This window comes from Schistocerca cancellata, chromosome 9, assembly GCF_023864275.1.
Source record: "Schistocerca cancellata isolate TAMUIC-IGC-003103 chromosome 9, iqSchCanc2.1, whole genome shotgun sequence".
Taxonomy (NCBI): Eukaryota; Metazoa; Arthropoda; class Insecta; order Orthoptera; family Acrididae; genus Schistocerca; species Schistocerca cancellata.
This window is the reverse complement of record NC_064634.1, coordinates 327,757,245-327,771,097: the sequence shown is the minus strand read 5'-3', so window position 1 is coordinate 327,771,097 and position 13,853 is coordinate 327,757,245. Positions and strand designations below refer to the sequence as shown.

At 41.3% G+C, this 13,853-nt stretch overlaps 1 protein-coding gene and 1 long non-coding RNA gene across 2 annotated transcripts in view; one reads left to right on the top strand and one right to left on the bottom strand.

Annotated features, from left to right (window-relative positions):
• The first annotated feature begins 348 nt into the window (after nt 1–348).
• The window catches only part of LOC126100961 (uncharacterized), a 239,951-nt gene continuing 226,446 nt past the window's right edge, over nt 349–13,853 (top strand). The window contains exon 1 of the mRNA XM_049911623.1: nt 349–446. Within this exon, the coding sequence (XP_049767580.1) occupies nt 424–446 (23 nt within the window). The 5' untranslated portion in view covers nt 349–423. The remainder of the gene's footprint in view (nt 447–13,853) is intronic.
• On the bottom strand, nt 5,456–10,881 carry LOC126100962 (uncharacterized). Its single transcript, XR_007522236.1, has 2 exons — nt 10,761–10,881; nt 5,456–5,800 (listed from the first exon to the last, which is right to left on the bottom strand). It is a non-coding gene; the product is annotated as an uncharacterized LOC126100962 (long non-coding RNA).

The window sequence follows — 13,853 nt, the reverse complement described above, 5'->3', positions numbered from 1 at the left end:
GGTGAAAACTCCGAGATCAGTGTCGAATAAAATGATTTATTGTTCTCTATAGAAGTAAATGAATAGCATGAGTCTTTCTAAGATTCTCTTTAACAGATCGGACCCCCCTCCCCCCCCCTCACGGCTTTGGCAAAATGCTGAACACGTCCTTGACGATAGGGAGCTACAAGCACCGAACAAGAAGTAAGCTGCAGAGATCCACTAGAAAATAGCCAACCTCTAACGAGGGCGCACAGACACACAAACAAGTGGTGACGTGATATTTTACTATTTCCTGTGCATTTCAGGTTAGTGGTGGGAGCAGCCGTGTGAGGGACGCTGAATGCCTTACGAGAGGAGGGGACGACTTCTCAATATAAGGCCCGCCCCTCCACACACTCCAGAGAGACCAACCAGCGCTCGTTAGCGGCACCGTCTGACGTCATGGGTCTCACCGGCAGCAGAGAGTGAGTACCAGGAAACACTGCCGAGCCGCGCCTTCTGCTCGTTAGCTTTGCTGCCCAGTATATTTCTAAAAGCGCAACTGTAAAAGATTTTCTGCAGACGCAGTAACAAAGAGGAAAAATTCTAGATCACAACAGCCCTACTCAGGGTCGGTTCGAAAACATTTTTCCACACGAGTGACATATCATTAGTCGTCCCCTCCCCCTTTCCCTCCCTCCCTCTCTTATGCATTAACGGCAGCGCCTTGTGCTCTTTCTGAGACCATTAAAAATAAATCCAGTGACCTTGGAAGCAGATTGTTTAATTATGATTCACCCTGTGCACAAATCTGAACTGTCGGACGGCAGATGTATTGTGGCGAAGGTGTCAGCCGATTTGTCGGACGGACTCGGGCGATCGCATCTGTCGACCGTTGCAGGTGCCACTGTAAACACAGCCTTAGGCTTCATGGAGGCCATCTCTTACCCTCTTCCTTGGCATTCCCGGGAGTCTCCTGCCTGGGGGGATGGAATCCAGGAGCTTCCGTGGTCACCTGTCCTCTTCCATCCGGGCTCACGACCAGTCCACTGCATTAGCTTGCTTCTCACGATTCATCCCGGTACAGTTCATCCCCCTCATGGTGGTGTCTTACCCTCCATTCATCCGAGTTTGAGCCCGACATCGGACTAAAGATCTTCCGCGGCACTTCGAGAAGTTTAAGAAAGTACTGCTTCCGGATGCTCCGCATCTCGTAGCCATATAGTACCGTAGGTTGGATCAGCGTCTTCTATACACGAGTCCTGAATCGTCTCTGGACAGCAGCAGTTGTGTTAGGCTGTAGGAGGATTGATTTCATGCATCGATCCTGGCACTGATCTCCGCTTCGCATGACGAGCTATCGGTGGAAAAGCACTCCTAGGTACTTAAAATCGCGGGCTCTGCGTTAGGAGCGGCCTCCCGCCCCCACTGACTCCAATTATCCAGTATCTTGACCCTTGTCGACGAGCCAGAAAGAGGTAATCCGTTTTGGCTTCATTTATGAGCAGCCCAAATTTACTGGCTGCCATCTCCAGTGCCCTGCTCGTTTCTTTCAGCTTCTCTTCAGATTTGCTGCGTAGACAGATACCATTTGCATAGGCTAAACATGCCAAAGTCTTCCCTTCGATCTACTTGTAAATTCTTTCGAAATTCTCTTTAAAGGTCACGTGTATGATAGTTTCAAGGGCAAAACTGAACAGCAAAATATATGTCCAAATTTTGATTCCATTCGACCCTGTTTTCGCGACGCTACTGATAACACTAGCATATCCAATTTGATGTTATTTAACTCCTGTTGTAGCTCCACTAAACTTTTGTCGAATCTAAAATTTCTGCAGTTTGTCGCCGAAAGAAAATTACGTGAATCAATTAGTTTTCTAAAGGTCCATGTTATTGTTATTAGAAATTCTTGTACCGAGATGCAGGCGCTGGAGTAACTGAGGGTGCTCCTGTGGTCTGAAGCCATTCAATGAAATGAAGATCACCCACAACCAGATTTTTATAATTTTTTTTATATTTATGGTACATGACGCGTATGACACATATCAATAACACAAAGCAGATAGATTCAACTCCAAAAAATTCTTTAGAAAATAGACTTCGAAGTTAAGATCATTTTCAGAAGCGGCTGGATGGCTCACTCGGAAGTTCTGAAGATGGTAAACGGGTAACCAATGAATCTCTGGTTCCAATCTCACTATGGTGTCTCTGTTTCATATTTTGCTCTGTTCGAATACCTACTTCTTTTAAACGTATAATTTAACAAATATATAATAATTAACGCATCTTTAATCACCTTTCTTCTTCTTTCTAATAACATATCGCATGCATTGTAAACGTAAATCCTTAATTATCGATATGTTATAAAAGAATGTTTAAATTTTTAAAAATTAAAAACTTATTAACAAATTTTTGTAAATTAAGAATTTTTATTTGCAATGAAAAGTGAAAGTTTGTATGCAAAATGTAATTTGGAAGGAAAAAAGACCATAGCAAGAGTTAGAAAGAGTCGAACCAGTGATTCATTGATTATCCGATTACCGTTCCCCAACGCTACACAGTGAGTCATACATCTAGTCGTTAAAACCATCTTCATTTTAGTGATTAAAATTTCCTCGGACAAGTTCAAAGTTGATTTTCTCTAGAATTTTTGAGAGTTGTATCATACGGCTTTGGATGGTCAATATTCGAGTTCTGAACTTGATGTACCTTAAATGTAAAAAATAATAAAAATAAGATTATCGTGTGGTCTGCTTGTGAGTGCCCTAGTTCCACCATTCCCAATACTCTTTTATCCGGGTCGTAATACCGACATCCCAGGAACTCGAACGTAGCAAACCAGAGAAGAAGCGGCGGGACCGAAGTGGTGATTAGATAAGTCCCTACCAATTGCGCAGGCACATAAGGGGCACAAAAACTGACAAAGAAACCAGAACGAAAGAACGTTTAAGAATTAACCGGTAGAGGTACGTAAGTTCTCCCTCCTCTCGTGTTCCTGTCTTCTGTCTATGAGAAGAAGCCTTTTGCTCGGTCAGCGACTTAAACGCATACCGCTGTCACAGTGCCAGTTCTACAATGTCGCTTCTTCCCAGTAGCTTCTTAAAAGAGATGAGCAACATCTTGAGAGCTGAAGTTTCAGCGAACAGAAACTGTTAAAAAGATGTGTCAGGTCGAACACGGGTGAATGACTGTCAAATTTACCTGCCTTATCGACTAATTACGTTATAGCTGCTAAACTTGACTTTAGTGACATAATCAAAGAATTTGATCCATTCCGAGCACGGAAATGCAGAGTAAAATTATGATAAAAAGACACTTCTTAGAAAGTGATATTTTCTCGACTCTTAATTGTAGCACTTTCCCTTTCATTTCTCATTATTATTTTATGCAATTCTAATAATTTATGAAGACCAAATAAAATCTGTTCTTTATTACACGCCATGTTCAAACCAATGAACAGTAAAATATAGATTTTGTTTTATTTTCAATTTTTATAAAGTTTATACAATTTGTAATTTATTGATCAAAATGATACATGAAGCTGTCGTGTGCAGTATTTATCGTCAATGTCCCAGAAGGAATAATCAGTATTCGGGGATATGGTAGGAACGCTTAATCGAACTAGACAGAATAGGCGTAGAAAGAACACTGTCGAAGTCCCTTAGCTCTTCAATAGATGAGTTATTGGAATGTGTGGTAAAGTGTAGTTACGTACACAAAGAAGAAATAGCACAGGAGAAACAAAAGTAAGTGTCAGGTGATATTGTTGGCTGGGTTATCCCGAAGGACAGGTTCAGTCACCTAATCGGAAACTATTTTCTTCTTTCCTCACAGTGAGTGAGGGTTCCATCTTTTGAGTATCTGTTGAGTATAATAGAAATGTGCTTAGGATGGTGGTAAGACTGGGAGAAAATGGACAGCGTGAAGCCCAGCCTCCTATTTTTGAACAGCACTAAGCGGGCTACCGAGTTTAACATCCCCAGCCGGTGATTACCATAGACGACGTCTCATGCCCTCACTCCGTGAGACGCTGTGGAATGGTAAGGAATTTAACACAGAAGATTGGCGAAAAATCTGTCGATCAGGAACTTCACGTCTCCTCGCTAACCGGCCCAATGGTTGTGGTGAAAGTGTCTTCCACCACCACGATTCGAATCAGCCAAACTAAACCAGAGTCACAACTTTATACTTCTCATCAAAACGTCTATATACATGATGAGCAACCCCAGAAAATATTTCATGCGCCTTAAAACAGACAAGCCAGCTTACATATACGCACGTGAGGAAGTAAGTTGGGTTGCATACCTCTAAGGTGCATGAAGTATTTTCTGGGTTAGTTTTATTTTTTCAATCCTCTACGCAGCAGTGGCTATCGATATAAAGGAAACAAAGATTTTTGGGAGACATGCAGAATATTTGAATCCTTTAAATAATATAGTTACGAGGAGTGTAATATTGTCAATAGGTAATCTTATCTGCATCTATATTAATATTTAAAGAAGAAACGTTTGATAAGTTCTTCAAATTTTTACACAATACTCTGATTAACATTCGAACGGAAATAAGCTATTTATTTTTGTAAATAACAACGTACATCTTTCGTGTTAAGACTGACTGTAAGAAAAAAGTGCTGCGCTGTGCTACGCTGTGAAAATGTACGGTTTAGTTCTCTTTCTCGCGCTTAGTTTTAACTTCTACAGCAAGTCACTCAAACCATTAGACAAATTGTTCCTGATACATATTATTGTTCTTCCACATTTATAACTTAAAACAAATATTGTGTACACAACAATGTGCGGTTTTATTTCCTCCTTCGTAGTCGGTTTTAACTGAAAACAGGAAAGTTTTATTTATAGGTTGTGATTAGAATGCTACGACACAGACTGAATCATGTAAAACTTTGTAATGATACACATTCGCAGATTAAAACTACGCGGAGTAATGTCAATGAAGCCAGTACCCTTCCAGCAGCTAGAGAGGTCGATTCACCCCTTCATTTTAGTTAAGTTCATTTCCTAGTCAATGTTTCGTTGGCAATAGCAGTAAACAAAGCTTGAGACCAGATATTGAAATACGCTGGAATTGATTTAGGATAAGAGTGGTCAGTTGAACGTTGTCCTTCCACGAAATGGTAGTTCAGAAAACCTGTTCATACTCTTACCACACAGTATTCAAACAAAACGAAAAATGTTGTACGTTCTAAAGTATGGTAACTGTACTGTGTACAAAAAAATTAAAAAACAAAAAAAAACTAAAAGCAATAAGTAATTTTCATTCATATTCTATGTGATTTATTATAATTTCGTCTACCATACAATCAGTGGGCGAAGTCGCGACGAGGAGCCGAAATTTTCGTCGTGAAACAATTGACTGGGATAACACTCATTAGGACATATATCCAATTGCCACACATATTTAGCAGTTGCGAAGCACTGCGTGGTTTCCTAGTAGGAATAGTGGAAGGGGCAGTCTAATGAAAACGAAACACACGGAAAAAAGTAAGTAACTGTTTACTGTTTCAAAAGTGACCGCCCTAACTGTTATTACATTTATCACGCAGTGACACAAGACAGTCAGTGACTTCCTGAAAAAATGTTTGTGGTTGCATACAGAACCTTGACTGAAGCCCGGTGTGCATTTCTTCGTCAGATGCAAATCGACGGCCGCGAATGTCTTTCTTCATGTGTCGGAAAATATGAAAACTACATGAAGAGAGACTGGGACTGCACGGAGGATGTTACATGGCAGTTTATTCCCAAACTGTCACGCAACATATGTACATTGGGCATCCACTTAACCCGTTGAGCCACACCCTGCGCACTTGCGGGGCTGTCCTTCACTGTAACCAAAAACATTAATGTAAAGTGGAATATGTTTCTGTAGGTCTACTTTTAGTTGTCTGATGCCATTCAGTACGGTAACTTATGAGTTCCACCGCTTTTCTGGAATATTACTGGTCACTTCCGTGTAAGACGATATTCCTGCAATTGTGGCTTCAAATGGAAATTAAATAATCCGCGTTCTTCTTACACCAAAACTGGCATGGGTAACACTAATTGCAATGACGTTTCCGTCAGAATGTTTGAATTTACAAATTTCACCACTATATTCGACAATTCTACCATAAAGGTCGGTATTTATCAGTTTGACATTCACAACACTACTCACGATTGACGTGTGGATACTGTAAGGCGTCAACTGATCCTCATTGGCTGGACCGATCTATAGTCAGATCGCTTCCCATGGGTTCATACTGTTTAATAGCAACTGGAGCGCAACAGATTAATGATAGGAAATGGATGGCCTTAGCAAATATAAGACATGGGCGTTGCACCTCAAAGCAGGTAATAAAAACTGGATCATCTATGAAATGAAATAATGGCCCATATTAATCCCAAAATGTTTTAAAGTTCTCTCCTGACACATATATGAGCAAAAATTAATCACAGAATTTGCTCAAGGTTGAAAAATACATGGAACTCGAAAAGTAAGAGAGGCTGAACATCAAATAGTTACGGTCTAAAATCTAGATGACCTGCTAAAAATCGGATAGGTTAGGCGAATAGAAAAGACTGGTCTCTTACAAATCAGTTACGGAAAGACAAATTTGATCACTTTACTGCGCCAGAGGCATGGAAATCTACTACTATATGCAAACTGCATCACTGACAGAGACGTGAATCAATCCTCAGCGTCTCAAGGAAACTGTAAGATTGGTGGAATCCGTTTGACCTTACCCTGCAGACTGCGCAGCAGAAAGTTGCGAGTGCCATGATCCCCTGGTCTCTCCAACACATCAGTTGCTAATTGCGGCAAAGTTCCTTCTCTACGTCTGCGATGAAGATCTTCTTGTCAAGATCTCCAGACAAACTGTGCTGCTCAGAAACCCTAGACGAAGTGTCTCAGAAACCCTAGACGAAGTGTTCCTCGCTGGAAAAAGTATTTGAATTTCTAAGTGACCAAACTGCTGAGGTCATCGGTGCCTACACTTACACACTACTTAAACTAACTTATGCTAAGAACAACACACACACCGATGCCCGAGGGAGGACTCGAACCTTCGACGGGAGTGGCCTCGCAGTCAGTGACATGGCGCCTCTAATCGCGCTTCCACTCCGAGCGGCGTTCCTCGCTGAAACAGAGTTCTCTCTACAAATCCTTAGATTATGTATACCGCCAACTGCGAGAGGGGTTTATTTTTCTCCCATGTGCGATAACGTGCATACATTATAGGAATGGGAAAAACCGATCGATTAAAAGCGATACTTGTATTTTAGATCTGTATAACTGGTATTTTTCGGGATTTGTTTGGTGCTGGTTATAAAACGTGTTTTTTTTTATTTTTTACTAACAACCGAGTAAAGAAAAAACGAAATATCTATTATCGATAGCTGCAGTGCTAAAATTTTTCCTTTTGTAAATAAACTCTTTGTAAAAATTAAGTAATAAGAGAATACTGGTGATTTTTTGTATATCCAATCACTTATCACTTTTCGAGAAAAGCAGCGAACGGTGAATGGACTACGTTTCCCTTTCTTTTTATGTTTAATTTACTACTTTGATTCTATGTAACTTGAAACTGAGAGAGTCTTTGTTCGATGTCTACGTTTATTAAAGGAAATAACAGGAATAAAAATCCGAAAATCCGTTATTTCAGAAACCGGTAATTTTGAGCGGTTTTATCAGTCAGGCGAAACTGGCATCGGAAAAACCGATATGGCCGAATACCAGATGTTTCAGCGATAACCGCCATTCTAACAGTGCTTGTCTTCGCAGCAGTCTTACTAGTAACTGTTTTCATACAACGTGGCCAACAATTTTAATTCTTTACTAATCCAAGTCGTTTGAGAAATTTATTTGTCTGCTTTGTTGACTTTCATACCTCATTGCTTTACGCCCTTTATTAATCCTCCCAAAACTACCAATTTCGATGCTGAAAAATACGAATAAAGAAAACCTGCTGATCACATATGAGAAGCAAACACAGGTTCTCTACTCCCCAGCGAGATACTTCGGTCGCTGCCCCAGTGGCGCTTTCCTTGAACAGCCATGCTGCCTTCACTACTTCATCTTCCAAAGCTACCCATTCTTCTTCTACTGTATTTCTTTCCCCAATTCTTGTCAATCGTTCCCTAATGCTTTTCCTGAAACTCTCTACAACCTCTGGTTCCTTCAGTTTATCCATTTCCTCTAATTCCCACCTTTTCACAGTTTCTTCAGTTTTAATCTACAGTTCATAACCAATAGATTGTGGTCAGAGTCCAAAACTGCCCCTGGAAACGTCTTACAATTTAAAACCTGGTTCCTGAATCTCTGTCTTACCATTATATAATCTGAGACCTTCCAGTATCTCCAGGATTCTTCCATGTATACAACCTTCTTGCATGAGTCTTGAACCAAGTGTTAGCTATGATTAAATTAAGCTCTATGCAAAATTCTACCAGGCGGCTTCCTCTTTCATTCCTTACTCCCATTTCTAATTCACCTACTACGTTTCCTTCTCTTCCTTATCTAACTATCGAGTTCCAGTCACCCATGACTATTAAATTTTCGTCTCCCTTCACTATCTGAATAATTTCTTTTATCTCGTCATATATTTCATCAATATCTTCGTCATCTGCAGAGCTAGTTGGCACATAAACTTGTACTACTGTGGTAGGCGTGGGCTTCGTATCTATCTTGGACAGAATAATGCGTTCACTATGCTGTTTGTAGTAGCTTACTCGCATTCATATTTTCCTATTCATTATTAAACCTAGTCCTGCATTACCCCTATTTGATTTTGTATTTATAACCCTGTATTTACCTGACCAAAAGTCTTGTTCCTCCTGCCACCGAACTTCACTAATTCCCACTATAACTAACATTAACCTGTCCATTTCCCTTTTTAAATTTCCTAACCTACCTGCCCGATTAAGTGATCTGACATTCCACGCTCCGATCCGTAGAACGCCAGTTTTCTTTCTCCTGATAACAACGACCTCCTGAGTAGTCCCCGACCGGAGATCCGAATGGAGGACTAATTTACCTCCGAAATATTTTACCCAAGAGGACGCCATCATCATTTAATCATACAATAAAGCTGCATACCCTCGGGAAAAATTACGGCTGTAGTTTCCCCTTGTGTTCAGCCGTTCGCAGTACCAGCACAGCTAGGTCGTTTTGGTTTGTTTACAAGGCCAGATCAGTCAATCATCCAGACTGTTGCCCCTGCAACTACTGAAAAGGCTGCTGCCCCTCTTCAGGAACCACATATTTGTCTGGCCTCTCAACAGATACCCCTCCGTTGTGGTTGCACCTACGGTACGGCTATCCGTATCGCTAAGGCACGCAAACCTCTCCACCAACGGCAAGGCCCATGGTTCATGGGAAATGAAATAATGGGCCATATTAATCCCAAGATATTGTAAAGTTCTCTCCTAACACATATATGAGCAAAAATTAATCACAGAATGGGTGGCGGCAGGAAGGGCACCCAGCCACCCTTAAATTAACCTTGCCAAATCCGATTAACCATGCCGACGCTGCGTCGTTGCGGGAAAAAGGCACAAGCAAAAGAAAGAAGAAAGATCAACCTCAGTTTTCACCTTTCAGTAGCGACTATTCGTAATGCCCAAATAGTGTTATGATCCCCGATTGCAACATGATTTTTGAGAAGAGTTTCAAAAATTAGAACAATAAGAGAGTAATGGTGAGTTTTGTGTATTCAAGCACTTATCACTTTTCGAGAAAAGCACCGAACGGTGAATGGACTACGTTTCCCTGTATCTTTCTATTTAATTTACTATCTTGATTCTATGTAACTTGAAATTGAGAGAGTCTTTGTTCGATGTCTACGTTTATTAAAGGAAATAACAGGAATAAAAACCCGAAAATCCGTTATTTTAGAAACCGCTAATTTTGAGCGAACAGTCAGGCGAAACTGGCACCGGAAAAACCGATATGGCCGAATACCAGATGTTTCAGCGATAACCGCCATTCTAACACAGTGCTTGTCTTCGCAGCAGTCTTACTAGTAACTGTTTTCATGCAACGTGGCCAACAATTTTAATTCTTTACTAATCCAAGTCGCTTGAGAAATTTATTTGTCTACTTTGTTGACTTTCATTCCTCATTGCTTTATGTCCTTTATTAATCCTCCTACGACTACCAATTTCGATGCGGAAAAATACGAATAAAGAAAACCTAATCACATATGAGAAGCTAATGATGTTTGATTTGTGGGGCGCTCAACTGCGCGGTTATCAATGCCCGTACAAATTCCCAAGCTTTGCTCAGCCCAGTCTCGTCACTTTTATGAATGATGATGAAATGATGAGGACAACATAAACACCCAGTCATCTCGAGGCAGTTGAAAATCCCTGACCCCACCGGGAATCAAACCCGGGACCTCGTGTTTGGGAAGCGAGACCGCGACGTTGAGGCCACGTGCTGCGGACATATGAGAAGCAAACACATGTTCTCTACTCCCCAGCGAGATACTTCGGTCGCTGCCCCAGTGGCGCTTTCATTGAACAGCGCACACGTTAAGCGGCAGTCGCAATAGTTACTTGTGTCGATTTTTAGGAAATCGCATATATGTTGATGATAAATGCTCAATTCGCAATTATCTATCGGTCCCGTCTTCAACTTTAGGGGTGGTTTGCTCAAAAAATCTTAGCCTTAGAAGCGACCTGCCAGATGTGAGCCGAATCAGTAGGCCGCACCCGAAACCTTCACCTTGTTAGTTTAATGTTATGACGTGACTACAGGAATACAGTAACCATTTAATGCTAGATGCAGGAAGGTTGAGTACCTACCATGTGTGAACACCTACTGTAGGGTTTTCGACAGAAAGAGGAGAGCCTGGAATTAGAGAGATATTTCAACGTCACAAATGTTCACTAAGACAGCACCAGTCACTAGACGGATTTATCAAGATGAAGCAGCACGCTGCTTTTACGTGTTCTTTTACTTTTCTAAATTCTCGTCTAGCAGTCCTAATGTTTGTACAGGTAACACTATTTGCTTGGAACTGCACCTGAAACCACAACAGACAGCCTACGCAAGAGGTGTAGTTAGGTATGGTAATTTTCCGCGCACTCCCAGGAAAAAATATGTAGGAACGGAAAACCTTATCGCAAGTGTTAAACTGTGTACCACGTAATTCGTCCTCGATAAGTAGCACTGCGAAAACTAGGTCACAGGTGCATCCTCTAATCTAAAACAATATTCCACCAAACAGAGTGTGTGTGGCATAGACTCGTCAATGCCGTTAGTGAGATCAGTATCTACATTTACATGTTATGTATACCGCAAGGCGAAGGGTACATAGCACCAATACTACCGATTCTTATTCCATTTGTGCATTTGTAACGGATCTGCACGCTCTTTTCTACTCTTAAACATATTGTTTTCTAATCATCTTTTATTATTTACTGCGAATGATTGGCCATGCCACCTAAGGTGCCTGACCTTTTTACAACCACGGCTGTCTTTAGTAACATGTGACCTCGGACTCGTTGATGAAAACAATAATACTAACTCTTTGAACTCTATTTTAGAATAAACGGAATTGTGTTACTAATGTTAACCGCTTTTGTACGACTCCGATTATCAATTAAGCGACCAGACTGCTGCAGGAGCGATTAGTGGACAAACTAGGGAGTAGCTGTAGCCAGAAACAAATTATACGCTTCAGTCTCACCTTTATTTATCGTTCTGACAAGAAATGTTTTCGCTAAAGCAAAGTGTAATCACTGAGACACGAACCAGTGCTAAATAACCTTGAGAAATTTATTCCAGGAAACAAATAATTCTACTCGCTAATAACGGTCGCCACGTTCTGAAGAGACAAATTTTGAAAGCAAGTCTCCTTATTTATGAATTTACAGTTTAATAAATTTAGTTATTGCTTTTTGAACCAGAACGAAACTAACAAAATCTTAAATGACTGCCTTCTCAGACATTGCTTTATGAACTTTGCAAGGAAAAATTGAAGTCAGTAATTGTTATTAGACTGAAGTTACTTTATTCTTGAGACTTCTGGCAAATTATCTGAAGCAAAATTTAAGCAAGGTGTGTTACAATGCGACTCGTCATAGTTGTGAGTCTCTACTTCCTTACTTTAATAACCATTTCAAATATTCAGTTAACTGTTGTTACTTTTCCACACACTAAATAGTAATTTTTAAGATAGAATTTAAATGAAGTAATGATAGGCACCTTACATAAGATGGTAACACTTGTTAGAATTAACTGTCAGTGTATTGAACCAAAAATACAGTGATAGAAAAAAATGACAATAGCAAACAATAATTAAAATAGAATTACGAAAATACATTAAGTCTAGGAGACATATTTAAGTGATTAACACTGCAAGATTGTCCGCCCACGTAGCTGAGTGGTCAGTGCGACGGAATGTCAATCCTAAGGGCCCGGGTTCGATTCGCGGCTGGGTCGGAGATTTTCTTCGCTCAGGGACTGGGTACTGTGTTGTCCTCCTCCTCCTCCTCATCATCATTTCATCCTCATCGATGCCCAAGTCGCCGAAGTGGCGTCAAATCGAAAGATTTGCACCAGGCGGGCGGTCTACCCGATGGGAGGCCATAGTCACTGCAAGGTCACTGAGTAATGTAAGAGCGAGATAAGCCATTGCAAATGTGAAATGCTGCTACATTAGTAACAAGTGTTACCGACAGAATGTTGAATGCAAGCATGCAAACGAGCATGCATTGTGAGCCGTATGTCAGTTTGTGGAGTGGAGTCCAATGCCTGTTGCACTTGGTCGGTCGATACACTGACGGCTAATGTTGGTTATGGATGACGCTGGAGGTATCATCCGATGATGCCCCATATGTGCTCGATTGGAGACACATCGAGCGATCGAGCTGGCCAAGGCAACATGTCGACACTCTGTAAAACATGTTGGGTTAAAACAGCGCTATGTGGTCGAGCGTTATCCTGCTGGAAGACGTCCCCGGGAATGCTGTTCATGAATGGAAGATCAACAGGTCGAATCACTAGATCGTACAAATTTGCAGTCACGGTACGTGGAATAACTGCGAGAGTACTCCTTCTGTCGTACGTAATCGCACCCCAAAGCATGACACCAGGTATAGATCCACTGTGTCTTTGCCCCAACTGGCCTACTTCTAACCAACACATAGACATCACTGGCACCGAGGCAGAACCATCTTTCACCAGAAAACGCAACAGATCTTCACCCTGCCCGACAGTGAGCTCTAGATTGACACCACTGGTCGCAAATGGCAGTGGTTTGGTGTCAGTGGAATTCACGCTACAGAGCGCATGGCTAGGAGCCGTTCGTGAAGTAACGGATTTTTAACAGTTTTTTGAGTCACTGTGGCGCCAAATGCTGCTCAAATTGCTGCTGAAGCACCAGTACAATGTGCCACATCCATGCTCCGGACGTAATGGTCTTCCCTCTCAGTAGTGCCACGTGGTTGTCGGAGCCTGGTCTTCTCGAGACGGAGCATTCTCGTGACCACCGGTCACCCCAATCATGTACAGTCGCTTCATTCTTGCCAAGGCTGTCTGCAATATCACACAAGAAACGTATTACATGACTTTGTTCAAACTCAGTGAGGTGGTGATAATGGCGTCTTTGTCACATTAAAAGCATAGTTGATTAATATCAACTGCCCACGTCCGATCTCAAACGAATCTAACGCTCATGGCCGTTGTAACGTATACTTAAAGCAAACATGATTTGCATCCTAGTAGCGCCACTCTTAGGTGACCGGTGCGAAATTTGAATAAACATCATCTTTGAGATGTAGAAACAGGTCTAAAAACCTCCGTTTAAGTCGCACAACTCTTTCTTGGCCAGGCGGTTTGTTTTTTCGTCAGTGTATTCTTCATAACAATTTTTGTTAACCCAAGTTCAAATG